The sequence below is a fragment of the Lepidochelys olivacea genome (genome assembly GCF_965140295.1).
Source record: "Lepidochelys olivacea isolate rLepOli2 genome assembly, chromosome: 3".
NCBI classification, from domain to species: domain Eukaryota; kingdom Metazoa; phylum Chordata; order Testudines; family Cheloniidae; genus Lepidochelys; species Lepidochelys olivacea.
Window position 1 is genome coordinate 48,070,589 of NC_140413.1, and position 27,255 is coordinate 48,097,843.

The following is a 27,255-nucleotide window of genomic DNA, read 5'->3' on the forward strand; positions in this document are numbered from 1 at the left end:
TCGGCTTCTTCCACCTCAACAAAACCTGCTTTCTTGGCCAAGCTGAGGATATCTTTCTTCATAACGGGGACAACATCTTTAAATCCTGTTAAGTCACTGACACATTCATGCCACAGCTTCCCCCACACACTGTTCATGCGTGCCTGAGTGACTTCAGCCCAGGACTCACCGAAGTTACCAATGGACTTGTGAATGTTGTAGTCATGCCAAAATTGCTGAATTGTAGGCATGCCTTCCCCATTGGTGCCTCTGAGGAGCTGGTCAAAAGTACAGCGTAAGTAATAAGCCTTAAATGCAGCAATGGCTCCTTGGTCCATGGGTTGGATGAGTGATGTGGTGTTAGGTGGCAGAAAGACACTTTTGACATTTTTGCACAGGTCCTCCATGTTGATTGGATGAGCCACTGCATTATCAATAAGTAATAAAATCTTGAAATCAAGATTTTCCTTGGCACGGTATTCCTTCCACACAGGGACGGCATAGAAAGTCAGCCATTCTGAAAAAATAGCTCCAGTTATCCATGCCTTCTTATTGGATCTCCAAATGACCAGAAGGTATTCCTTTTAAAATCCCTTGAGAGCTCGTGGTGTTTCAGATTGGTACACTGTCAGTGGTTTCATCTTCGTGTCTCCGGCAGCATTACCAGCTAGAAACAAGACTAGGCGGTCTTTAGCTTCTTTAAATCCGGGCACTGTCTTCTCCTCTCAGGAAATGTAAGTCCGTTCAAGCATCCTCTTCCAGTAGAGGCCCTGCTTTCATCAACATTGAAGGCTCACCTTCCTCAATTATTTTCTTGAGATAGTCGGGGAATTATTTAGCTGCTGCAGTATCGACACTAGCCACCGCACCGGACATCTTGATGTTATGCAAGTGGAAGAGCCTCTTGAACCGATCAAACCATCCCCGACTTGCCGTGAACGTCTCTGTCTGTGATCCTTCACCTTGGTCTTTCTTCAAATTGTCATACAACCTGTTTGCCTCAGCTTGTATCACTAGCAAACTTAGAGGTATGTTCTGCTGGTTTTGGTCCTCTATCCACACTGAGAGAAGACGCTTCATGTTTTCCATCAAACTACTTCACGATTGACTTATTTTAATAGCACTAAGTGGTATTACACATTGAGCACTAGCCCTGATCTTGTTAGAATTATGAAAACGTCTAATTTAGTACCCAAAGTAATGGTTTTCTTACGGCTAGTGGTACTACTACTACTAGGCACTCCACTATCACTTGCTGGGCATTTTTGACTCATGATGCTGGGTGATACTGAACAATCACAACGAGCTAGAAATGTTCAGGGAAAACTGTACTTGTACTGATGCAACGTAAACAACAATGGCTGTTTACTATAATCTCCTATAGTAGTTTCTGCCCCAATCTGAATGAAGAGTGATACGTAGCCCTCCACCATTACGTTTAAAACAGACTTGCACAGGGCCACTGCAACAATATCCTAGGTCAGTTCCTTGAGCCCCTTCTGTTTCTTGCTCATGCATGTTAGCAGCAACTCCCCTTTCCCCAAATCTCCCTGCAGTCACTAATCAGAGGATTGTCTGCGGCCCTGCTCATGAATTCCCTGAGCTTCTCCTAAAGCAACCGTGTTGATATCAGGTGGGCTATTTCCCAAGGAAAGCCTTGCTGTTAAATGGTGAACTAGCACTCAGCTGAGCCCTCAAGGGTTAATGTAGCCTCACACTCTACAAGGCAGCACTGAGGAAGGCAGGAGGGAGGAGACACAATAGACACACAGCAGAGGCTGCAAACACTTCTCTGAGGAAACTTAATGTGATGATGAACCCACGCTATCCCGCTGGAGCGCACCACTCCCTCCTCCGGACAGCGCATGTACGGCTGCACAGGCGCCGACTTTCCAAAGTGCCGGCGGGTGCTCAACCCCCGCCTCTGCCCCAGGCCCACCCCCACTCCACTCCCTCCCCACGAGCATGCTGCTTCCTCATTCCTTCCCTCTTCCCCCCAGCCTCCTGAACACCATGGAACAGCTGATTGCTGTGGGCAGGAGGTTTGGGGGAGCGGGGAGGCTGCGCGCCTCCGACCTGCAGCCATCAGCTGTTTCGGGGCATTCAGGAGGCTCTGGGGGGGAGGGGGAAGGATGTGCACCACATCCTCGCTCCTCCCCCTTCCCCCCGCCAGAGCCTCCTGAAAGCCACGAAACAGCTGATGGCTGCAGGTGGGAAGTACGGGGAAGGAGGGGGGAGTTTCTGATCCGATCCATGGGACTGGCTGCGGGGTGGGAGGCGCTGGGGGGCTGCCAGCCCACCCTGGTTTCAACCCCCCATGGCCAAACAGTGTTATAAGGAAACACTGTGCACCTTTAAATGAGAATGTTCACTAATAGATCAGGGACGAAACAACAACGTTAACCGGGACGACATTAAATGAGGAGTTCCTGTATCATGGCAATTTTCATTAGTGGAGCTGCCAGTGTTCCACCAGGCACTAGTAAGACCTATGGCTAACATAAAATAAGGGATAAGGAAGTTATTAAAAATGCCTCTAAAATTAATTAGTAAGAACTCAAAATAAGTAGCTGTACCAAATCAGTTGGTGTGAAACAGCGTAGCTTTATTGCTATTACTAGGTTCAGTTCTGTGTTACATTAATTCCTCTATGTCGGACACGCTCTCTGCTCCTATAAGCCATTCCTATCCCTCTCCAGCTCTTGTTTCTCTATCCCCTTTTGTGTAGCTCTTCTACTCTGTCACCTCCTTCTGTGGTACTCTGATTCTTTCTATGCTTTCTTCTTGGCGCTGTTTTATTTTCTCCTTGGCACTAATGTTTTATTTCCTACTCATGTTCTTTGGATTCTTCTTATGTTCCTTGTGTAATCGCTCAAATCTACCTTATGTTTCTCCTCTTTCACGTCATCTTTGCCTATATGTAGTGCCTTTGCGCCACCTTCCTACTGTGCCACTTCTCTCTGAGCCCTGTTTGCGCTGTTTTAATTCTCTTTCAAATCATATGGGCTTTGGACCTGTTCTGAGCTCCTTCATAATTTTTCCAATCTAACATTTTACCACCATTGGAATAAATACTGATATTATAGAAATGTATATTAAAATCAGTGAGCGATTGCAAAACTAAACTTTATTTTAAAACATAAAAAATCCATTTTTTGAAAAATGTGAAAAGTATATAGGGCATAACTTCAGTGGCTATTGTCCAAAATTGGAAATTTAAATTTTGGGGGGCAAAATTTAAGGAATCTGTTTTGGAAAATGGCAATAAGCCACTAAAAACCATACATGACAAAAGCCCACTAGGGCATGGAAAAACAGCATGAAGGAAAGCTTTAAAAACAGCCCCAAGTGCTCTTTATATTATACTAATGCTCTAGAAATTGATTTGTCCAAGATAATTTTCTTCATATCCTTACAAAAGGTGTCAGTATATGCATCAACAACTGACCTTCAAGCTTAGCCTCACAGAGTTTGAAATGGATAAATTATAAAGCCTCTAAGAACAGGGGGGCAAATTGTGCTCTCTGTTGCACCAGTATAAATCAGAGTAAGTTCACTGACTTCAGACTCTAGATTTACAATATTGTGCAGAAAGTGGAATTTTGAGCAGCGTTTATGAGAAAACAGGCAAGATAATCAAAATTCTGATAATTCAAGATAATCAAAAGTGACTGGTGGTATGCTGAAATGACTAAAAATGTAGCAATTTCAAAATCAGTCTGAGTCCGAGTACAAGTACATTGCAATACCTATTTTATCAAACATCTGTTTCCATTTGGGTGCCTCAGGAGAATTTGGATTCTTCTCCAACAGCTCTGTCACTTTGTCCTTCAGCTCCTGTACTTTATTTTCACTTTGCTTCAATTCTGTTTCAAATAACTACAAAGAAGTAAAACAATAAATTTAAGTAAGCAGAAAACTAAAAATATTGCACAAATCTTTTTAATTCCAAAATATGATTATGACAAACACAAAAATCCTCATAATTATATCTAGGACTTACACAGTGCTTTTCAAGTCTCAAAGAACTTTACAAAGGTTGGTCATGTATACAGTGACAGGCCATTTTATTAAAAACAAGCAGTGGACTGCTGTAAAATCCCTAATATTAACAACAGTGGCAGAGGACCCTGGAATGAGGAGAACTCATATAAACTAGGTCCTCAAATCCCCATAGAACATAAGAACGGCCATACTGTGTCAGACCGGAGGTCCATCTAGCCCAGTAACCTGTCTTCCAAAGCCAGGTACCCCAGAGGGAATGTACAGAACAGGTAATCACCAAGTGATCTATCCTCTGTTGCCCATTCCTAGTTTCTGGCAAACAGAGGCTAGGGACACCATCCCTCTCCATCCTGGTTAATAGCCATTGATGGACCTATCCTCCATTAACTTATCTAGTTCTTTTCTGAATCCTGTTATAGTCTTGGCCTTCACAACATCCTCTGGCAAGGAGTTCCAGAGGTTGACTCTGCGTTGTGTGAAAAAATACTTCCTTTTGTTTGTTTTAAACCTGCTGCCTATTAATTTCATTTGGTGACCCCTAGTTCTTGTACTATGAGAAGGAGTAAATAACACTTCCTTATTTACTTTCTCCACACCAGTCATGATTTTATAGACCTCTTTTATATCCCCCCTTAGTCGTCTCTTTTCCAAGCTGAAAAGTCCCAGTTTTATTAATCTCTCCTCATGTGGCAAACTTCCTAGCCTGAACAAGTCCTGCTCCCACCACTGAGATTGAAATCCCCACAGGAGCTCCTATACATGACAAAAGTGAGTAATCCCTATACTTAGCCCCAAGAGGGTAAAAGGGTTCTAGTATAAATATTCTATAATAGCCAAAACGTTGTATTATAGTGCAAAATGTTGTTTACCTAAATGCACTAAAAGAAACGTTTCAAAAGAAGGAATATATATTAATGTGAGTTGGGTATGACAATCAGGGTCCAGACACACCCAGGGGAGAAGGCAGGCAGTGACAGAACCCATTACTGGTCAGTGTGATCCCCAAACTGCATCTAAAACTACAAGTAACCAGAGTTAAAATTGTGCATTCAGCTTTATCTTTCCTATTTCCTGACTTTTGAGTGCTTAACACAACATTAGAATGATTTTTACATTAAATTTCCACCCATTTTTAAAGAAAGAAAAAGACAAAAGAAAAGTCCCTGATTCTATTCCTTCCAGGCAAAGTCGGCAAGGACAAGCTGAGGTCTCTCTGTCTTTAGTAAACTCTGTAATTAGGGCCCACTTCAAAGCACAGTGAAATCAATGGCAAGACTCCATCCAGGCTAAGTACTCATTTATTTATGTGCGCACAGACACACTACTTTAAGTACATATGAGTTAAGGAGGCCCCAGTGCTTGTTATTTCTGAATGTTCAGTTTTAGAAACAAATGAGCACATCTTTTCAAAACTTGGTTTCATTTTTAGGGCTGAATACCAGTCTAATCTGAGGAAATTCTGGTCACCAGATGTAAAGTTATGAACATTTAATGCTGACCAACTAATTCTGAAAAAGTATACAAATTGGGTCAAATTTTGTTTTCGTTCACTGCAACCTCAGTAAAATACTGGATGTTCACAGTCACAGGTGAGGGCAGGATTTTTCCTTTTAGTAGTTGTACACAGAGGCAGAGTGCATTTCCCTTTAAATGTGCACCCATACACAATATGCGTGCTCTTACCCTACCTATCATTGTCAGAGAGGAGATGGGGAACTTCTGTCCCCAGTGATGAGGAGGACTGGGAGCCTAGTGCTGCTTTAGCAATTCTCTTATAATAATTTTAACGGGGGGGGATCTTGAATGGCCATATAAATTAACAAGTATGACACGACGACTGCGAGGAAATCGCTGCCTACCTGTAGAGTAAGTCTCTGCAGCACCACAGTGTAAAAGATCTGTGGAGCTATAGTGGACTAGCAGTTGCAGAAATGGCTTTCTGTTAGATAGAGCCCTTCAAGTCTTATGTGCAAGCAAATAAACTCATGCAAAAATCGAAGGGATGTTGCATGATCAGTACACCCTCATCTATTTAAATTTGTATTCAAAATTATTCTGACATGAACAATTCCTCTTCTTTTATTTTAGCTATACATTTTGCCAGATTTGCTCTGCCCTTGTTTGGCATATTTATGGGACTTAAAAAAAATCTCTCTATATTGTGCTAATATGGGGCTGTATTGTGGCATCAATTATTCAGAAGAACTACCCCACTAATTTCAACAGGGAATTCTGTTTAAAATTTCACATGGTCCTTAATTGACAGTTTGCTTCATATACACAGAGTACCTTATGTTCTTCTACTTGTGCTCTAACAGCTTCACTATCAGTAGGAGCTGCTTCCCAGCTTGCAGCAGTCTTATCCATTTTTTGCAACCACTGCATCACTGAGTTTGATTCTTCTTGAACATTTTGCATCTTCGAAAGCATGCTTTCCAGTTCTGAAACCTTTTCCTTCAGTAAAGCTCCCAAATCTTCGTAACTGTGATTTACATCTGACATAGCCTGTTGAACAGCTGTCAGTTCTGTGGGAGGAAGTGGGGGAAATATATGTTAAAAAATATAGGCCTTTTGAAGGACTTCTGTACAGGACTTCAGAAATATCTGAAATTACAATAGCTAAGCCATGGAAAAAAAATCTATGTAATACACTGAGACAGTTGAATATGTTATGACCACTTGTAGTTTAAACTAGGGCTGTCAAGCAATTAAAATATTAATCACGATTAATCCTGCTGTTAAACAATAGAATACCATTTATTTAAATATGTTTGGATGTTTTCTACATTTTCAAATATATTGATTTTAATTACAACACAGAATACAAAATGTACAGTGTTCACTTTATCTTACTTTTTGATTACAAATATTTGCACTGTAAAAAATAAAAGAAATAGTATTTTTCAATTCACCTAATAAAAGTACTGTAGTGCAATCTCTTTATCATGAAAGTTGAACTTACAAATGCAGAATTATGTACAAAAATAACTGCATTCAAAAATAAAACAATGGAAAACTTTAGAGTCTATGAGTCCACTCAGTCCTACTTCTTGTTCAGCCAATCACTCAGACAAACAAGTTTGTTTACAATTGCAGGAGACAATGCTGCCTGCTTCTTGTTTATAATGTCACCTAAAAGTGAGAACAGGTGTTCGTGTAGCACTGTTGTAGACAGCATCACAAGATATTTACGTGCCAGATGTACTAAAGATCATATGTCCTTTCATGCTTCAACCACCATTCCAGAGGACATGCGTCCATGCTGATGACAGGTTTTGCTTGATAACAATCCAAAGCAGTGCGGACCGACGCATGTTCATTTTCTTCATCTGAGTCAGATGCCACCAGCAGAAAGTTGATTTTCTTTTTTGGTGGTTTTTTGGTCTTTTTTGTAGTTTCCACAGAAACTGGTTTGGGCTCTGTTGCTCTTTTAAGACTTCTAAAAGCATGCTCTGCACCTCGTCCCTCTCAGATTTTGGAAGGCACTTCAGATTCTTAAACTTTGGGTCGAGTGCTGCAGCTATCTTTAGAAATCTTACATTGGTACCTTCTTTGTGTTTTGTCCAATCTGCTGTAAAAGTGTTCTTAAAATGAACATGTGCTGGGTCATCATCTGAGACTGCTATAACATGTAATATATGGCAGGATGTGGGTAAAACAGAGCAGGAGACATACAATTCTCCCCCAAGGAGTTCAGTCACAAATTTAACTGATGCATTATTTTTTTAACAAGCGTCATCAACACGGAAGCATGGAATGGTGCTCTGGAATGGTGGCCGAAGCATGAAGGGGCATACGAAAGTTTACCATATCTGGGACGTAAATACCTTACAATGCCGGCTACAAAACTGTCACACAAATGCCTGTTCTCACTTTCAGGTGACAATGTAAATAAGAAGCAGGCAGCATTTAGCAATTGTAAACTAACTTGTTTGTCTGAGTGATTGTCTGAAAAAGAAGTAGGACTGAGTGGACTCATAGTCTCTAAAGTTTTCCATTGTTTTATTTTTGAATGCAGTTATTTTTGTACCTTTTTGTACATAATTCTGCATTTGTAAATGCAGAATTATTTTGTTTATCATTTTTACAGTGCAAATATTTGTAATAAAAAATGATATGTGAGCACTGTACACTTTGTATTCTGTGTTATAATTGAAATCAATACATTTGAAAATGTAGAAAAACATCCACAAATATTTAGTAAATTTCAATTGGTAGTCTATTGTTTAACAGTGCAATGTAAACTTCAATTAATCGCGATTAATTTTTTTAATTGTGATTAATTTTTTTTAGTTAATCGCGTAAGTTAACTGCGATTAATCAACAGCCCTAGTTTAAACTTAACATGGCAACACTACTTATGAATAAGGCTACAGATTTGTCATGGACATTTTTAGTAAAAGTCACAGACAGGTCATGGGCAATTAACAAAAATTCATGGAAGCCATGATCTGTTTTTACTAAAAATGTCCATGACAAAAAGGGGAGGGAGGAAGGTCCTGCATCCTGCCCTGTTGTGGCTGGGAGCTGCGGCCCCTCCCCTATGGCTGGGAGGGACCCCGGCCTGTGGCGGCTGGGGAGTTGCAGGGGATCCCCCACAACCTGGGGACTGGGGAGCTCTGGGGGATTCCCCCCAGGTGGGGGAGTTGCGGGGGTTCCCCTGCTGCTTGCAGCAGCTGGGGAGCTATGGAGGATCTCCCCTGAGGGGACTGAGGAACTGCAGGGGATCTCTCGCTGCCCGTGGGGACTGAGGAGCTCTGGGAGATTCCCCTGCCCGCAGGAACTGCGGATCTGTGGGGGATTCCCGTGCTGGCTGAGGAGCTGCCAGGGATCCCCCACTGCCCACGGTATCTGGGGAGCTGTGGGGGACCCCTGCCACTGCGGGCGGCAGGGGTCCCCTGCAGCTCCAGGCCACCACGGGAGCTAGGGGTACCCTGCAACTCCCAGCCGCTGCGGGCTGAAGTCACAGACCTCCATGACCAAATCGTAACCTTACTTATGAATGACATCATTTTAGTACATATTCTATAAGAGCTTCTGAAATGGCAAATTTTATCTTAAAGTTTCAAACTATAAAGTTGTACATATGTTTGGACGTAGTTCGATTATCAATAAAATATCCTTAACATTATAGTGATTACATTTCATTTTTGAAAAAGTAAAATATTTAGTAGCTAAATTAAGGAGTATTGTAATATTGTAAATATTTAGGGCCAAATTCTGGTTTGAAACTCACAAATACTTGAACATCATAAATGTAGCAGAGAAAATGCCTCCAGAAAGCATTTGCTCCCTAATTCTGATCATACACAAGTATAAGTGCTGACTTTTATTTTTCCTGGTAGGTGCTCCACCTCTGCTCTGTCCAAGGCCCCGCTCCCACTCCGCCCTTTCCCCTGAGGACCTGCCCTTGCTCCGCCTCTTCCCACCTCCTCCCCCAAGGCCCTGCCTTCGCTCCGCCTCTTCCCATCCCGGCTGCACCCCCTCCCCCAAAGCCCTGCCACCCACCCACTGCTCTTCACCCTCCTCCAAGCATCTCCTGCCAGCCGCCAAACAGCTGTGGTGGGTGTGTGTTGAGCACCCACTATTTTTTCCATGGGTGCTTGAGTCTTGGTGCACCCACGGAGTCGGCACCTATGTACACAAGAACCGCTGTGGAAGTATTGTGTTACTGAGAGAGCTGAGTAGACGGTAGTTTGGTAAGAGTGGACACTGTAGACCTAAAACGGAGTACGGATCTATCCAGGCTTACATACAAAGTGAATATATAACTCTTGTACGCAGAATCGAAATAAAATAGTTTGTTCTGGAGATGGGGTACATCACACACGCGGTACAAGTAGATGCTGGGAGGGTGGGTGGGTGGATGTACTTGTTAAGCAATTTTTGAAACTTCCATTTATGCATGGACACACTTGCATGATTCTTCTGAACACTGCAGCTTATGTTAAATAGGTATGTTATATATATTTACACCACTTTTCTGGAGCTATGCATATTGTGCAATGGGAAGTGAGAATTTGGCCCTCCATCTTTAATGAAATATTAAAAATAGTTATTGATAATACAGTTTTGCAAAAAAAATCTGCTTTCTCATTATAGTTCTGGTTTAAATTATTTACATTTATGGATTACATTGTAATTTTTTCTTATTGAAAAACCCTAATCTTCCAGAGTGGTCCACGCCAATGACTAAACACATTAGTGCACAATCACATGTCTTTGTCACATATGAGAATCTTATTTAGTAATTATTCACCTTTATTTGTCAGGAAACCTTGAGTTCCTGAAGTTGCTCCTTCACCATTTAATACTATTCCACCTACAGATGAGAGAGAGAAAATTAGCAATGCAGTGCTCACAGGAGCTGCAATTTCAGTTCTCCAACCTCTGTGAATATTTGAGGCCTTTTCACACCAAAATCACAATTCTTTACAAAATAACAGTTTCAGATATGAAATGCAGCTCTCTCTATCATATTAAAACAACATGGAATGCCACACAGACATATCACACTTGGGATATATATCTTTGATTTAGTTTGTTCCATATCTATTACATTGATCTGCACCACCTTTTCCTGTGGATTGTGCACTATAAGCACAACTGAACCCTACACATCATCCCATTGAAATCAGAGACTACTTCTTAGGGCCAGATTCTGATACCTTTACTCACACTGAGTCCAGGTTGTCTACTGGCAACTTCTATTGATTTCAGTGTGACAAGTCACTCAGAGCCAGGCTCTCAGTAAGATACTACTCATCTTGATCAGGTGTTGTGCAAATGACCCCACAATCAGGGCCAGATTATAGAGCCTTTACTCCCACTGATGAGCAGCTACTCACACAGGTAGTCCTATTGATTTCAGTGGGATTATCTCTGTAAACTGTTCAAAGAGGTTTGGGAACCACCTTGGGCCTCTGGAAAGCAGGAAAACCACAAAACAGAAATGAGGAGGGGAAGGAGAGTCACCTCCAGTATTTACTACATGTATACGGAGTACACCCAGATGACCAATTAATGGAGCAGAATTAATGGTTGCCTTGGAGAAGGCTGTGCATTCATCCCTGACCACCAGCTGGAAAGTGAGTACCACAACAGTGGCAGCTGTGGGATGGTTAGAAAAAATAAATCAGGGAGGAAAACTGTTTGCCCCCATAACACAATGATGGGATCTGTCTATGCTTTGTTGCCTGGAGAATTTTCACTAGTATAAACAGAATATCAGGTATCTGCATTTTTCATACAGAAAACCATATTCATCAGGAAAAACAATGAGTTGATAAAACTGTATACTGATTACAAGTGAACACCATTTTCACAATTTTTTTTTGTAACAACAGGGCTTCAACTTTTATCTGGACTGCAAGAACTGCAGATATTTAACGACTGCACCTCTGCCCATTATGGGCTCAACTCTGTTCCCAGTGCCAAAGCTCCCGTTGATTCAAGGGGAGCAGAAACAGGCCATATATGTGCACTCTCCAAAATAAAAGATACAACAAAATAAGTATTGACCATCTTAAGAAAGAGGTTTTCTATCCCCGTACTCCTCTCCTGCCACACAATCCCCAAGAATATGCAGCGTTGCTCATCAAGGGGCTCTTGCATTTACAGTTATTTATAAGTAATCTGCAACACTGCACTTGCCTGGTGAGAGCAGAGGAATACACTGGCTGTTAACTGCTGTCCCGTGTATTTATTTGGATGCATGGGCAAAGAGAAAAAAAGAGGTCTCCCATCCCAGGATCTAGGTACCCTTCACAGTTTACTGAAAAACCAAACCAGGATAAAACCAGAAGCAACTACCGCCATTTTCAGCAAAGAAGAAGAAAAAATGCCCCACTCTTGCCAAACATTGCCCCACAAGCAATACACCTTTCCCCACTAGCCGCTCTAAGAAGATATGTTTTGAAGGTTGACAAGTCAGAGCCTCTTTCGACCATATCCAGAAGCAAGTTCAGAAAGTCAGGGGCCCTGACTGAGAATGTCTTTCTTGCCATTATGGCACCCTATGTATATTCTGCCCAAATTGTTTAAATTCCGGTTAACAATATTTACCCGTATCTGTAAAACAAACCAACATTTAAGCACTGACATGCTACTGTGATGGGTAATACTTCAAACTCTGAAATACAGAGATTTTCTCTCTTTAAAATTAGTTTACAAAGAAAAGCTGAAGCTGCAACCTGGCAGGATAGGTTGGCTCAGGAGAATGTTAATACGATAGGGAGTCCTTTCTCCTCCATATTGTTGGTTCAGCTCCAACTCATGTTTATGTTTATTGAAAACTGCTGTTATCTAGTTGCTGTTAAGTGCTCTACTGCATGTGAAATGAGCGTGCTCATCTCAGTTCATCTTTTAAACGGACAAGTGTTCTCACCACCACAAAGGCCACGATCCTGCAAATTCTCAAGCACATGCCTAACTTTACATATATGAACAATCTCACTGATGTCAACAGTACTCATGGAGCAAAGGTATGCATGTGACTAAGTGTCTGCAGCATTAGAGTCTAAATTAGCACTGCTTGGCAGACTCAGAGGCGATATCAAGCACTGTCATAAATATAAAGGGAAGGGTAAACACCTTTAAATCCCTCCTGGCCAGAGGAAAAACCCTTTCACCTGTAAAGGGTTAAAAAGCTAAGATAAACTCCCTGGCACCTGACCAGAATGATCAATGAGGAGACAAGATACTTTTAAAGCTGGAGGGGGGAAACAAAGGGTCCTCTCTGTCTCTGTGATGTTTTTGCCAGAACCATAGCAGGAATGCAGGTCAGAACTCCTGTAAAGAGTTAGTAAGCAATCTAGTTAGATATGCATTAGATTCTGTTTTGTTTAAATGGCTGATAAAATAAGTTGTGCTGGAGAGAATGTGTATTCCTATTTTTGTGTCTTTTTGTAACTTAAGGTTTTGCCTAGAGGGATTCTCTATGTTTTGAATCTGATTACCCTGTAAGGTATTTACCATCCTGATTTTACAGAGGTGATTCTTTTACTTTTTCTTTAATTAAAATTCTTCTTTTAAGAACCTGATTGTTTTTTTCATTGTTCTTAAGATCCAAGGGTTTGGGTCTGTGTTCACCTATGCAAATTGGTGAGGATTTTTATCAAGCCTTCCCCAGGAAAGGGGGTGTAGGGTTTGGGGGGATAATTTGGGGGAGAGACGTTTCCCAGTGGGCACTTCCCCTGTTCTTTGTGTAACACTTTGGTGGTGGCAGCTTTTAACATAAACTGGTAAGAATAATTGTAGGGTGTCTTTCATGCAAGTCCCCACATCTGTACCCTAGAGTTCAGAGAGGGGAAGGAGCCTTGACAAGCATTGAATGGGCATGCAGACTAAACCACTCTTTTACCTCCAGAAGTGTCCCACTAATAAGACACAGGCTTATTGGTGGGATGAAGAAGCTTGCACTTCCACTGCTCATTTTGTGCCTGTTCTATGAATACACCAAGGACTTTAGGGCCTGATTCTCATTTACACTAAGGCCCCTTTACATCAATCTGCGAGTGTAAAGGAGTCAAAGTAAATGTAAACTGCCAGAACCTTAGTGTAAATGACAGTCAAGCCAAATAGGGGACAATCAATGTATCCATGTGGGAGACTGATTTTACAAAAGCACGAAGTTTACTAAGCAAACCCAATGATGTCACACTTATTCAAAAAGCAAGAAATTTTATTTTTAAATTGAACATTTACAATAAATGGGGTTAGCTGATCATACAAATGCATACCTGCTTTTGAAGCTGCCCTGCATTTGGCAGGGGAAATCACAGCACTGATTAGGTTACATAATGATGTTCCTTTGCTCTTCATTTTCTGAATTTCAGGTGCTTTTAAAGTCCATTCCTTTTCTAATTTCTGAGTAACCAAAATGTAATATTTCAGTTTGTTCATTACATTTTTAAAAGGAAAAAAATAATGTGAAATACTTAGCATGGAGAAAAGGATGCACAAGGTCTTTAGGGAAGATACTGGGCTCTTGGCCTGTGTCATGCATCATAAAACCCAAAGAATGGTATTACCGGCAGTGTCAGTGAGACTGCATGCTCTACTATCCTGACGGCTATGTATTTTAGAATATGGCAAGCTCCTCACTCTAGCAGAGTAAAAGGGGGAAAGTGGCATATAAGGCACCACAAAATCTATGGGGGAGTGGGTATCAGCATGGAAAATACTAACACCTGATGTCTGCCAATTAAAAGAATATTCCCCCCCAAAACATATATATATAAATGACACTGCACAATATTAGAAACAAATTGAAAATCCTGTCTTTTAACTTCATGCTGTCATGTTATTAACAGCTGCCAAAATTCCATTAGCAATAGTATCCCTTCTTATATACACTCTCTCACCCTAATATCTTCCAATGGTTTCTTCAAATCCTCTGTATTTAAAGATGGTTGCACAGCTGGAATCCTATCTGTTGTCTCGTTCATCCATTTCTTTAAAGATTCTACAAGGAGTTTGAAAGTATCCATTTGTTCCTGACAAGATGATACATCCTCTTCTCTAGACAATTAAAGACAGCAAGAGAACTTGAGTGCAGAAAAACATTAATCATTCTGAAATTATATCAACAGAACTAAGTAATTTTTGACCCAATCCTTCTGCGATTGAAGACAATGAGAGCTAAGTGATTGACTTCAATGAGTATGGAAGAGGCCCATGAATTTATAGTATAATTCAAAACTACTCTTATAACTGTAAAATTTTGTTAACGTTAACTGCCTCAGCTAGGCAGATAATTAACAGTGGAGCTGAAAACCTCAGTGATCCAATTTGAGATGATGAGAGTTTGGGAAGCAAAACTTATGAGGGCTCCATTATATCCTCTTGTGTTGGAACTTATTAAATATACTTTGTAACTTACATACATTATAGCTAAACATTAGTTAATCCTGAAGTGATATTTCAGTTGTGCTGATAAAGTATACATAATCCTATGCAATAAAAGCAAGGATAGTGTGAGACCCAGTGCTTTGAAGATCACAATTTCATTCTGTGCTGTTGCAAGAAAACTCAATGGTGGAAGGAGGGATGCGGAAAAGGGAGATATACATAAAATAAACAGAAAAAGTGTCACTGACAGCAGCAATACAGAGAGATTAAACAAGGAGAGAGAGTAGTGAGCAAATAAGAATTTTGCTCTAAGAAGGAAACTTGTGATAGTACATATCCCAGCAGTTTGATACCACTGTGAAATAACAACCAGAGAACTGAGTGAGTGATGTCTAGATCATCAGAAAGTCTGGGATTCTGAAAAATCACTATGTAACAATGTTTAAAAATCTGTTTCTTGGGAAGGCTTAGCTATCTTTTTATAGTGGCTATAGTGTACAATATCTAAGCATGATTTCCATACCCAATAAATTTGTTAAGTCTCTAAAGTGCCACAAGTACTCCTTTTCTTTTTGCGAATACAGACTAACACGGCTGCTACTCTGAAACATACCCAATACTGTCATTGTGATCAATTACATGTGCACACAGAGGAGACACTATCCCATCGTGTAACTACTTTATTTTTGTGACATCATGTTGAATATCAGTTCATTTAGAACGGAATTTTACATGCCTCAGCAACTTGGTTGGTTTCCAGTTTCTGGACTGGACCAGAAGCATTTGTGTCCTTGTCTCATTAATCTGATCTCAAACATATTTTGTGGTTATGAGCAACATTTGGAAAATCTAATTTCTCTGTACATATGGCCCAATCATAATGAAAATTCATTCTTTTAGTTTTCTGTTCACCCTCTGCATTCCAATCGTAACTTTATAGCAGCTTGCACATGCAGAACCTTGTATTCCATCTGAGAAGCAGTGCAGTAGTTACTATTAGAACTGATAGCACTGCTGCAAATACCATGGCAGGAGGTGAGGGTTGCTTTCTTTTCTGTAGACAATACCGCCTTTGAACCATTTACCTTCAAACAACCTACAGTGTGCTCTCAAACATGAGGGCTATCTTTTTCTTAATCAGCACCATGCACTACGTACAAAAGCATGACATTCATTACAAAATGTATATTGTATCGCTTGCATATAATAAGCAGAAATATGTTAATGATTATTGTACTAACTTTTCCTTCACAGTCTCTTCCACTTCCTTGAACTTCTTTGTCAAGGCATTTAACTTTTCTAAAACCAATGCTTTGTCCCCAGGGAGACCATGAACAGAAAGCTCTTCAAGAAGCTGATGCAAAACTTCAAGATCTTCTTTATGATCCACCAACGCTGTACTAGTTTCCTGCAGAAATGAACAGAAAGTGCCAGTTTTATATTGGGCTCTATGATCAGTTGTTCAAAATTCAATCCTTGATCTTAGCTGTTCTATTAAAGTTGGGGAACCAGCTTGTTATATTGACTGCGCAACCATGAGGTAAGTAAGTGAGGGCACAAATCTACACTACGTGCAAATGGAGCTGTATAATACCTGCATATATTGAGACACTTCAGTAACATCCTTTCCTGGAGCATCAGTCTCGTTGAGAGTCTGAATTTTCTTGTCTAAAAATGACTGAAGTTTTTCTGACAGGCCTTCAAACAACTCCACTTTGGTCTTCAATTCCTCCATCTTTGCAAGTTTCCCTTTGTGTCTGGTACATGCTTTAGCAAACCGTACAGAGAGCTCATTCATTTTAGCTTGCAGACAGGATGCAGTGGATGGATCTGTTGTTTCTATGAATTTGTTCACTTTTTCATTCATAGCATTTATACTGCTTTGGCGACCTGCAATATCTTGTTCCAGCATCTGAAACAAGCAACAATTATTGTGGAGGGGTTATAAAGAAGTCTTAAGAAATTACACTGATAACTCAGATTCACCATAAAATAATAATAATAATAATATAAGAAGAACAGTAAGACAAATAATCATTTAAAATGTGACAGAAAAATTTAAAAATCGCAAAATAGAGGAATACACAGGAATATCAAAGAAAGAAATAGATGAGGCACTGAGAGGAATGAAGATTTGGAAAGCATCCAGACCAGGTGGGTGCATGGATTGTGGCTTGAACAACTTAATAAATGTTTGAAGAACAGATGTCCAAGATGGATGGAGACAGGGAGAACCGTCCTCTATAAAAAAGAAAGATGGCAGCAGTGACCCTATAAATTATAGATCAATCATGTGTTTACCAACTATGTGGAAACTTCTACTGGCAATTCTCGCAAAAAAGATCTGGATAACACTAGCTTGTAATGGAATGCTGCCTCCTGAGCAAAACGGTTGCACAGTAAACATGAAAGGGACAAAACACCCACTTCACACTGAAAAGGAGGATCACAGAAGAAACAAAAAAAGAAAACTTAGAAATGGTGTGGCTAGGCTACCCAAAATCACATAATATGTGTGGATCATCAAGACACTGAAAATGCATTAAGTTCATCCAACGATCATGTCTCTTCTGCAGCAATCTATGGTTAATTGGAACACTCGACTCTACCTGGAGGGGACTCTCATTGATGAGGTCCAAATTAAAGGCGGAATCTTTCAAGGGGATTCCTTATCACCAGTGCTGTTCATGGTAGCAACACAGTGTGGCTGAAATGAATGCTCTGTGGGATAAATTGTGATTATCATATCAGCAAAGTGCAACAATCACTTAACCAGTCATTATAAATAAATGACCTGAAACTATATGGACAGTCATAAAAGGATATACAGAGACTGATCACATGTCGAAAAATTTGGTGAAGATATCAAGCTACAGGTTAATTTGGCTAAATGTGTGTCAGCAGCTGTAAAAAGGGGCAAACCAGTGCAATCAGTGGCATACAAGTTAAAGAAGGCACCATCCAAGGTATGTCAGCATGGCTCCTACCAGTATCTTGGAATCAGGGAACTGTCAGAGTTCCAACACAAAGAAGTCAAAGAAGAAGTGAGGACAGATTGAAAGTTTACACAGAAATCAATGCAAGGACACAAGTGGAGAGAGATCGAACCCATTCGTGATAGAAGCTTAACAAACACATCACTTGTAGAAGGGTATGTCAAAAGAGAACCGCATTATGAGTTCACAAGAGCAGCTGTTAAGGTTTAATTGCTTTCCAAACAAAATTGACTGACAGAACTGCTTCCTGAACTGCTGAATGTGTTCCGAAAAAGAAGAGATGGTGGAGCATGTGTTGAGCAGCAGCAGGAGCTGGGCTGGGAGACAATATATGAAAAGACACAATGAGGTCGTCAAGTATATTCAGCGGAGCCTATGTGGCAAGTATGGAAATGAACCATGTGGTATTATGACCACTGAATTGAAAGTGCTCTAGAAAATGAAGAGGCAAATATTTTAGGGATCTGGCAATTGTCACAAACCAAACAGGCTGGACTTTGTTGTTGCAGAACAGAAGACAAACAAGACCATGTTAATAGATACTGCCATAGCAGCAGATAGAAATATACAAAAGAAACAAGAAGAGAAGATAGCACAGTACGAAGAACTCTGTCAAAAAGCGCAATGTTATGGAAAACTAGAATAAAGACGATCCCAATGATTACTGAAGCTCTTGGAGCGATCCCTAAAGATATGAATGAGCAGCTCAAGAACATGTTAGTAGAGCCCTGCATGGCTACAAATTTATATCTGCAGACAGAAATCAGTATTCGCTGAACCGCAGGGCTCTCCTGGGAACTGCAGTGGCGAAAGGAGCAGAACATGGGGCCGTCGCTCCCAGGAGCCAGCGCCCTGTGCTGGCAGCTCCTTCGGCACAGCTGTACCACGCCGCTCCCAGCCCCGATCTCCGGCGTGGCTGTACAGACCCAGACAGGAGATGCAGTTATGAAGACAGCTGCGTGGAAGGGATGGTACACTTGTGCCGGAGGAGCTGCCAGGGTGGGGAGCTGGCTCCTGGGAGCGACGGCCCCACGTTCTGCTCCTTTCCCTGCTGCAGTTCCTGGGAGAGCCCTGCGGATCAGCAGATACCAATTTCCATCCACGGATATAAATTTGTATCTGCACAGGGCTCTACATGTTAGAAGTGCCAGGTATCGTGATCAGTGACCTCCGGAAGACAGTGCTCACAGGCAATGTAAGAATTCTAAAGAAAGTCAGAGTAGAACAAGTGCATGGAGGGTTTACCAAAACTCTTGGCCGCCAAAACCTATGGAGCCAGCGCCTCGTCAGGATTTATTGGTGGCTCATGGGGAATTTGACAGTCGCTTTCCCCCTTTTATGCTTCAAGGATAATATGTGAAAGATATTTGGTTTTGGTTTTTTTAAAATTCCCATGATGTAATCCTGAGGAATAACAACAACAATACCTACCTAGCACTTAAGAAGAAATAGTTACAGTCAGATCCTGATGTAAACCAGGGTAACTTCACTGATTTCAAAGTTTATTTTGTATCCATTAAAGGATTAATGAGACTAAAATTATTTCTTGAAATTGTTAAACATTATCTCAATTAGCAGGCAAATGTTTCCTTCAAAGAATGCTACTTACAATTTTTTTACTAATGATATCCTGAATAGCAGCAGAATTCAAAGGCATTTGACCTTGTTCTTCAAGGCTCTTTTCAACACCTCCCATCCAGTCAAGCATTTCATCCAAACCATCTTGCACACTAAGAGAACGAGTCAGCGTTATCTGGAGCTTCTCGTTCCGTTCATTCACAGACCTGGATAAACTGTCATATCTGCCAACAATGTCATCTGAAAGAAATAAACAGAAAGGAAATCACTAAAAGGTTCTCTTTACTTCTCCTAGAATCACTGAGCCCAAACCTACAGTTCTAACTCTGTTTTTGCTCAGTCGTCAGGGGAGAGTTCTCTGAAAACATTCATTCTATGTGCAGTGGCAGTCAAAAAAGCTAAAAAGAATGTTACAAACCATTAGGAAAGGGATAGATAACAAGACAGAAAACATCATAATGCCACTGTATAAATCCATGGTATGCCCACATCTTGAATGCTGCATGGAGTTGTGGTCACTCCATCTCAAAAAAATATATATTATAATTGGAAAGCATCCAGCGGAGGGCAACAAAAATGATTAGGGGACTGGAACACATGACTCATGAGGAGAGGCTGAGGGAACTGGGATTGTTTAGTCTGCAGAAGAGAAGAATGAGGTGGGATTTGATGATTGCCTATTCTGTTCATTCCCTCTGAAACATGTGGCATTGGCCACTGATGGAATACAGGATATTGGTCAAACCCAGTATGGCCATTCTTATGTTCTTATGAGGCAGACTTCACTGCAAACTTGCCAAGATAAGGACCTCAGGATTTGCCCCTTGACAATACACAATCAAAAGGCTGGATCTTCAGTTATGGCCGAGGAGCACATAGGACAACTCAGGGTGGGGGGCAAAAGGTGGCTTAAAGCTTGGTTTTGCTCTTCCCATTCCTGAAGCAACTGTTTGCAGGGCTGGTCCCTGGGTACTCTAACTTATGCTAGCTGTTAACAGCTCCAAAGGACTGAAACAGCAGCTAGGGATTAGTGAAGCATAGGGCATTTAAAATGAGCCATATTTGAACAAAAAAACTTCAGAAACAGACTTCATAGAGAAACTGCAGAACTAAAATTCATTTGAAAATTTAACACATTAATTTGGGCTTGAATAGGGACTGGGAATGGCTGGCTCACTACAAAAGCAACTTGGCCTCTCCTGGAATTGACACCTCCTCATCAGTTATTGGGAATGGACTACATCCACCCTGATTGAATTTGCCCTGTCAACACTGGTTCTCCACTTGTGAGGTAACTCCCTTCTCTTCACTGTGTCAGTATAATAATGCCTGCATTTGTAATTTTCACTCCATGCATCTGAAGAAGTGGGGTTTTTTTACCCATGAAAGTTTATGCCCAAATAAATCTGTCAGTTGTTAAGTGCCACCGGACTCCTTGTTGTTTTTGTGGATACAGACTAACATGCCTACCCCCGATACTTTATTTGAGACTAATCATGTGCTTAAAGATAGGGGAAAGAATGCCATTCTGGTTTTATTTTTTTTATTGTTTAAGAATAGATGTTATTGCAGCTGAAAGACAACAGGGATTTTAAATTCTATGAAGCTATATGACACATAAATAAATGTGCATTACAGCGTTTTGTAACTGACTTCAGTGGGTGTGGGATCAGGCACTCTATGATTTGTTTTTCTACTCTGCATTTTATTTATGAAATTACTAGAAGAGATAATGGGGAGACACACATAGGTCTTGAAGTTCCAGGCTGTGGTAAATGGCATGTTCTAGCAGTGCAATCGACAGAAAAATACTTAAGTGAAGGGGGAAATGTTTTCGCTGGCTTTTAAATAATTAGTAGTTTTTAAATAATTCGAGTCATGACACAGAACACTGGGGGATATTCGTGATTCTCAACTATCCCTCTGTTGCAGACTTCCTGTGTGACCTTGGACAAGTCACTCTCTGTCTCAGGTCCCTGTCTGCAAAATGGGGACAACAATAACTCCTTTCTCCTACCCTTTGTCTGCCCTGTCTATTTTGATTGTAAGCTCTTTATTTGAACACTACTATGGCAATATTATTTCATTTGTGAATTGATTTTCTTTTTTTTAAGAGCTACAATAAAGTCACTAAGTAGTGGCAACATATGGCCCAATAAGACAAAGAAATGAAAAATGACAAGGGAGGGTGGAACATTCATTCCTTATCTCCTCCAGCACGTGGGTGCAGACTTGAGAGACAAAGGACGGGATTGGGAAATAATAAAACTCTTACCCAGTGTTCTCTGGATTTTATCTTTGTCTGGTAGTAAAGTTCCCCTGGTATCCAAAATCACTTCAGCAGCTTTTTTCAGTTTCTCTACAGCAACCTGGTGATTAGACACCTGCCCCTGTAGAACCTGTAAAATTGCATTGCTTTAAATTTCAATACTGTTCACTAAAGCTAAAAGTCACATACTCAGCACACAAGAGAAAACTGCAATGAGGTATATTTGGTGGACAGAGCTGAACTTTTATTTATCATACAAATAGCTGAATATGCCTGACGTGAGCAAGCAAAAAGTAGAACAGAGCAGCGGTAAGGGGAGCTGCAATAGCCTTCAGGCTACTTACAGGTCAGTTCTTAAAGGATTGTTTCATGCACACAACTTTATTTTTAGAAACAGGAAAACAGGATGCCTTTTAGGGTTTGTCCTAAGCACATACTCCTGCTTTTTTGCCAGTTTTATCCCTCTCTTCTAGAAATCTAGATGCCTGTGGAATTCCTTTATAAACTTACTTCACTTATCTGACCATGTAGTTTATTCCATTTCCAGGGCATTTCTATTCACTCATAGTTTCTCAATGTTCCTATTTTGTTTCCCACTTTTTGAAGTCTTCAAACACAGTGAACAATGCATTGCTAAGAATATTTCAATCCCTTCTATCGTCCTGAGAATTATTAGTTAACTTCAAAGTGCCAGTTTTAGTTTTCTACAAGAAGTACAACTCAAACCCTCAAATCTTTTCTTGTAAGGTAGATTTCTGAGACTGGGTATCATAATAATGATCCTTATTTGCACCATTCCAAAGGCAATATCATTCTTCCTGTTGCACAGTGACCATTAATATACACAATATGACACATCGGTGGACTGTAATTTGTCAACAACCCTTAATTAGAGCAGTTGACACCACTCCTGCTATAACTATGACTAGAGAGAGATAAAAAAATTACTTCTGGGATAAAACTGATCTAATCTGTGATCCCTTCCTGACAGAAAAACTTTTCGTCTTGTGCTAGTATATCCAACATCCTACTGACCTTCTGTTTTACGACATTTATCTTAGTCACTGATTTCTGATGTAGAACTTTGCTATATACCTTTTGATGAATTCTTTTAAGACCATTTGCACTGCCTTTATATCAGTTATCAAAAAGAAAAACAAATGAATTTATCAACACAGTATCAAAGAACTGTGCAAGTTTAAGAGTACAAGGAAGAATGTACAGCATTTGGCAATCAAGAAACAGTCCCCATCAGGTTGTACTGAACACAACCTGGTACTAGGGAACCCACAAAATTGCCTTGAATCAGGAAGAACACTTCATGGACTTTACCTTGCCTCGTCTGGTGCCATGAATCTTCTACTGACAGTGGAACACACACCCTGAGTTTACCTATATGATAATGGTCTGTATTGTTTTATACTCTATTGTGCTCACCCATGCTTTTAGACTGAGGGTAAGCTCTGAAAGGCAGGAACTCTGATGCTGGCATGTCCTACCTACTCTGCAATGTTACATACACTTACAATGCTACATTAATCATCCTTAACATCCTTTACTGATGGTACCTCCACACACGTTCAGGCAGCTGGAAGATAGGTGCACTTTAGTTCTTTCCATACCAAAACAAGGAAATCATTCTGGTGCAGAACACACTCCCATTTTAGTTTAGGCATTGCTATCAAGAGGATGTCATCAATATAGTTCAATGTGGCAGCTGATATGCTAGTTGCTATAGAGAAACTCAAACATAAATGAAGAGGTATTTTCCTTGCACTGGCCACAAATATTGTGTTTACAAAATAAAAAAATAAAATAAAAAATAGGATGAATCAGAAGACGTTAGATGGTGATAGAAAGAAAGAAAGAAAGCTTGTGCCTAAGGCACTGAAGAATATTTTAAAGAACAGTTAATCCCAGTAAAAAGATTATCCTCGTGCTGCAAAGGTCAGTGTCTGGATGGATTATCAGCTGCATGTGTCGGATGAAAGGGGCAGCTTTAATTTACAACACCTAACTTTTTCAAAAATTCTCTTTTGTTTTGCATTCACTAATTGGCCTTCTTTATTCATTCTAGTCTGAACCTCGTGTTTTTATTCTTCCTCTGACTCTTTTGAACCTGTGCACCTCCCCCTCCTTCCCAGCACATACTGGTTGAGTGTTCTTTTGTGCTGCAAGCAATCCATGTAGGAGTTTCATAAAGGAGCCACAGTCCACACTTCTTTTGTGTCAGTTGCATGAAAATTGGCATTATACCGGATATAATTCATTTGGGACTAGGGAACAAAGGGTTTAAAAACAGCTTCAGATTGTAATCAGTGTTGTTCCTATTTTTCTAAAACTCAGAAGCACAAATGTAACTAAATCAGTTTGAAATTCAAAATTCAAAATGTACATTTTTAATTATAAAATAACAAATGTTACTTTTTTAAAAGTATGATGATCATTATAATATCACAGTGTCATCTATCATTCTGCTCTGGTGTGCCAAAGTGGCAGTTTTCAGTGCTGCCATGTGGGAGAGACAAGTTTTTTCCCAGGCCATTCTGATGGGCGACAGGTATAGCATTCACTTCCCAGGAGGAAGGTGACTCTATTGTGCCTCAATAAAGCCTGCTTGTCCAGATTTCTAACTCAAGGAAACACTTAGCTGGTATGACAACTATTTGTAAAGTGCAAGAAAGGTAATCTAGGTTCAATTAGGGCTTTCATACATGATTACTAGTATCCTGAGGTATTCATAATTATATTATGAAATGTATGTTGAATATTCCATCTGGCAGAGAAAGAGACAGACAGACAGACAGACAGAGATAGAGACAGACAAAGAAAGAGAGAGAAATTATAGCCAAGCAGTTATCTTGCCAGTTGGAAAATGAATGAAGAATATTCCAGTTCAATTATAATTACATTATGAGACAGTTTAACAATTTTTATAAAATCCTGGCTCCACCATAGTTAATGGGAGTTATGCCACGGACTTCAATGGAGCCAGGATTTCACCCTATTTTAAGAACATGCATTTATTCTTATAAATATATGTTTTACAAAACACAGAAGACGACACTGTCCCTGCCCTGGAGAGATTTCACTGTATCTCACAGAAACACAAACATGTGGCAATAGTTTGGATATGCGAATTCTAAGAGTTCGATTTCGCCTGGGTTACCACTGGCTTCTGCTGATGTAACCAAGGGCCTGAGTCCCTTGGTGACAGAACATCTGCCTAGAGAGTGGGTCACATTGGTACAAAGCACTCACAGCCCTGTCAGGCACTTGGACCCACTCAGCACCACCCCAGCAGGGAGCAGTGCTGGCTAAGGAGGGAGCATAACCATAGCCCTGTTGGGGTCCATTGATTCAGTACATTCCCTGGTCTTCACTGGCAGAGCTACTATGGAGTCCTGGCAATGACTTTAAGTCAACCTGCTTGGCAGAACCCCCAGACAGGGCCACAGAACAATCACTGCCTGTTCTGACCTTGTGGTGAACACCCTGAGCACAGCTGCCTGTGTTGGTGTAAAAGGGTGCAAAGTGCACCCTTCCTGTGCTAGCGGAGGACAATCCAACCCTTAGTTGTAAATTTAAAGATGACAAAGTTCATCATCCCTTGTACAAGGTACCTTATACCAGCTCCCAAACCTGTGATTCCACAGAGACAGAACCAGCTCCTGTGGAAAACTGCTTATAGTAGAAGCTCAGAGTTACGAACATCTCAGGAATGGAGGTTGTTCAGAACTCTGAAATGTTTGTAACTCTGAACAAAATGTTATGCTTGTTCTTTCAAAAAGTTTACATTGACTTCATACAGCTTTGAAACTTTACTGGACAGAAGAAAAATGCTGCTTTCCCTTTATTTTTTTAGTAGTTTATGTTTAACACAGTAATGTACTGTATTTGCCTTTGGCGAGGTGTGGGACCTTACTGCTGTCTGACTGCATACTTCCGGTTCCAAATTAGGTGTGTGCTGGACCGGTCAATTTGTAACTCTTGTGTTAGTAACTCTGAGGTTCTACTGTACTTACTATACCTAGCCACATGAGATTCCTCTCATATTGCTGTATAAAGCATGGAAAATTCAGTCAGTCACAGGTCTTTTTTACCTCAGTGTAGTTAATAAGGACAACCTGCAGCCTGGGGTTTACCTCAACTAGCTGTATTAGTGTTCCCTCTAATATACCAGTGTTCTCTCTAATTTTTCCCACGTATGTGCAGAATGAATTTTGTTATGTGCACCAATATGGAGGTGATGTGGCAGGGGTGGGGCTGAGGGGTTCGGAATGTGGGAGGGGGCTCAGGGCTAGGACAGAGGGTTGGGGAGCAGAGGGTTGAGGACTCCATCTTGGGGTGTGGGCTTTGGGGTGGGGCCAAGGGACTCAAGAATGAGGCAGAGGGTTGGGGTCCAGGAGCGGGTGAGGGCTCCAGCTGGGGGTGTGGGTTCTGGGGTGGGGCTGGGGATGAGGGGTTTGGGGTGCAGCAGGAGGAGGCTGGGGCAGGGTGTTGGGGTGCGGGGGGGGTGAAGGCTCCAAATGAGGGTGCAAGCTGGGGATATGGGGTTTGACATGGGTGCAGGTGGACGTGGGCTCTGGCATGGGGGTGGGGATGAGGGGTTTGGGTTGGGGAGCCCGAAGCAGCGGACAGTCCCTCACTGGTGGCTCAGAGGAGCAGCAGCAGCTGTGGGCTCCTTTCCCCACACCCTCCTCCCCGTCACTAGCAGGCAGCTGGTGGCTGCTGCCTGCAGGTGACAGAGAGTGGGGGCAGAGAGAGGAGCCCTCAGTCAGCCAGCTGAGAGGAGCGGGGGGAAGGAGGAGCAGAGAGAAGCCCTGGGCTGGCAGACCTAGAGGAGGAGGGGCCGGAGAGGAGCCAGCACTGCAGCCGCTGGGCTGCAGCACAAGTAAAGTGGAGCGTGGGCGCGGTGCAATTATAAACCCAGTAGTGGCTGGGCTGGGGCCGTGGGAGGGGCACCGTAGCAGGTCCAGGACTGGGGGAGAGGCATCTTTCCCCACTGCAGCCCTAAGCACCTGCGTGGCGCTTAATAGGCTGCTGCACGGCCACGCGGCCACTCAGCTTAGAGACAACTTAGGAAACTATATTGCCTTATCTCCACTAGGATTTCACATCGAGACAAATATCTTGAGTTAGTTATCTCAATGCAAAAACATGGGGTTTTTTTCCCCAGGGAAGGTCTTAAAGATTAGGATAGGACCTAATGTAGGGGACAGATTTTTCATATCTGCCTACTGGAAGGTTCTTACACTTTCCTCTGCAGCATCTGTTATAGGACAGTATCAGAAACGGGACACTGGAATCCACGGACCTCAGGTCTAATCCATTGTAACCATTCCCATGATCATATGTAATCATATCCCAGCAGAAGAGGAAAGGGGTGAGATTTTAGAAAAAAACGCAGAGCAGGAAGTCAGATACAGAGAGATGATGCTCCCTTCTCCAACAGCCACCACGGCCCCAAACCCCTCCTGCTACCAAGCATTTACAGCAGTAACTATCAGAATCACTGAGTTTCCACCAAGCTGCTAAGTTTTCCAGATTTCACCCCCTCACCTGACAACTATGACT

At 41.4% G+C, this 27,255-nt stretch overlaps 1 protein-coding gene across 1 annotated transcript in view; it reads right to left on the reverse strand.

Annotated features, from left to right (window-relative positions):
* Positions 1 to 27,255, reverse strand: part of DST (dystonin) — a 473,375-nt gene that overhangs the window by 103,811 nt on the left and 342,309 nt on the right. The window contains exons 49-57 of the mRNA XM_084622757.1: positions 21,685 to 21,808; positions 19,441 to 19,649; positions 16,430 to 16,747; positions 16,077 to 16,243; positions 14,349 to 14,505; positions 13,725 to 13,851; positions 10,244 to 10,306; positions 6,274 to 6,509; positions 3,729 to 3,858 (exon numbers count right to left, since the gene is read on the reverse strand). Coding sequence (XP_084478883.1) covers positions 3,729 to 3,858; positions 6,274 to 6,509; positions 10,244 to 10,306; positions 13,725 to 13,851; positions 14,349 to 14,505; positions 16,077 to 16,243; positions 16,430 to 16,747; positions 19,441 to 19,649; positions 21,685 to 21,808 — 1,531 coding nt within the window. The remainder of the gene's footprint in view (positions 1 to 3,728; positions 3,859 to 6,273; positions 6,510 to 10,243; positions 10,307 to 13,724; positions 13,852 to 14,348; positions 14,506 to 16,076; positions 16,244 to 16,429; positions 16,748 to 19,440; positions 19,650 to 21,684; positions 21,809 to 27,255) is intronic.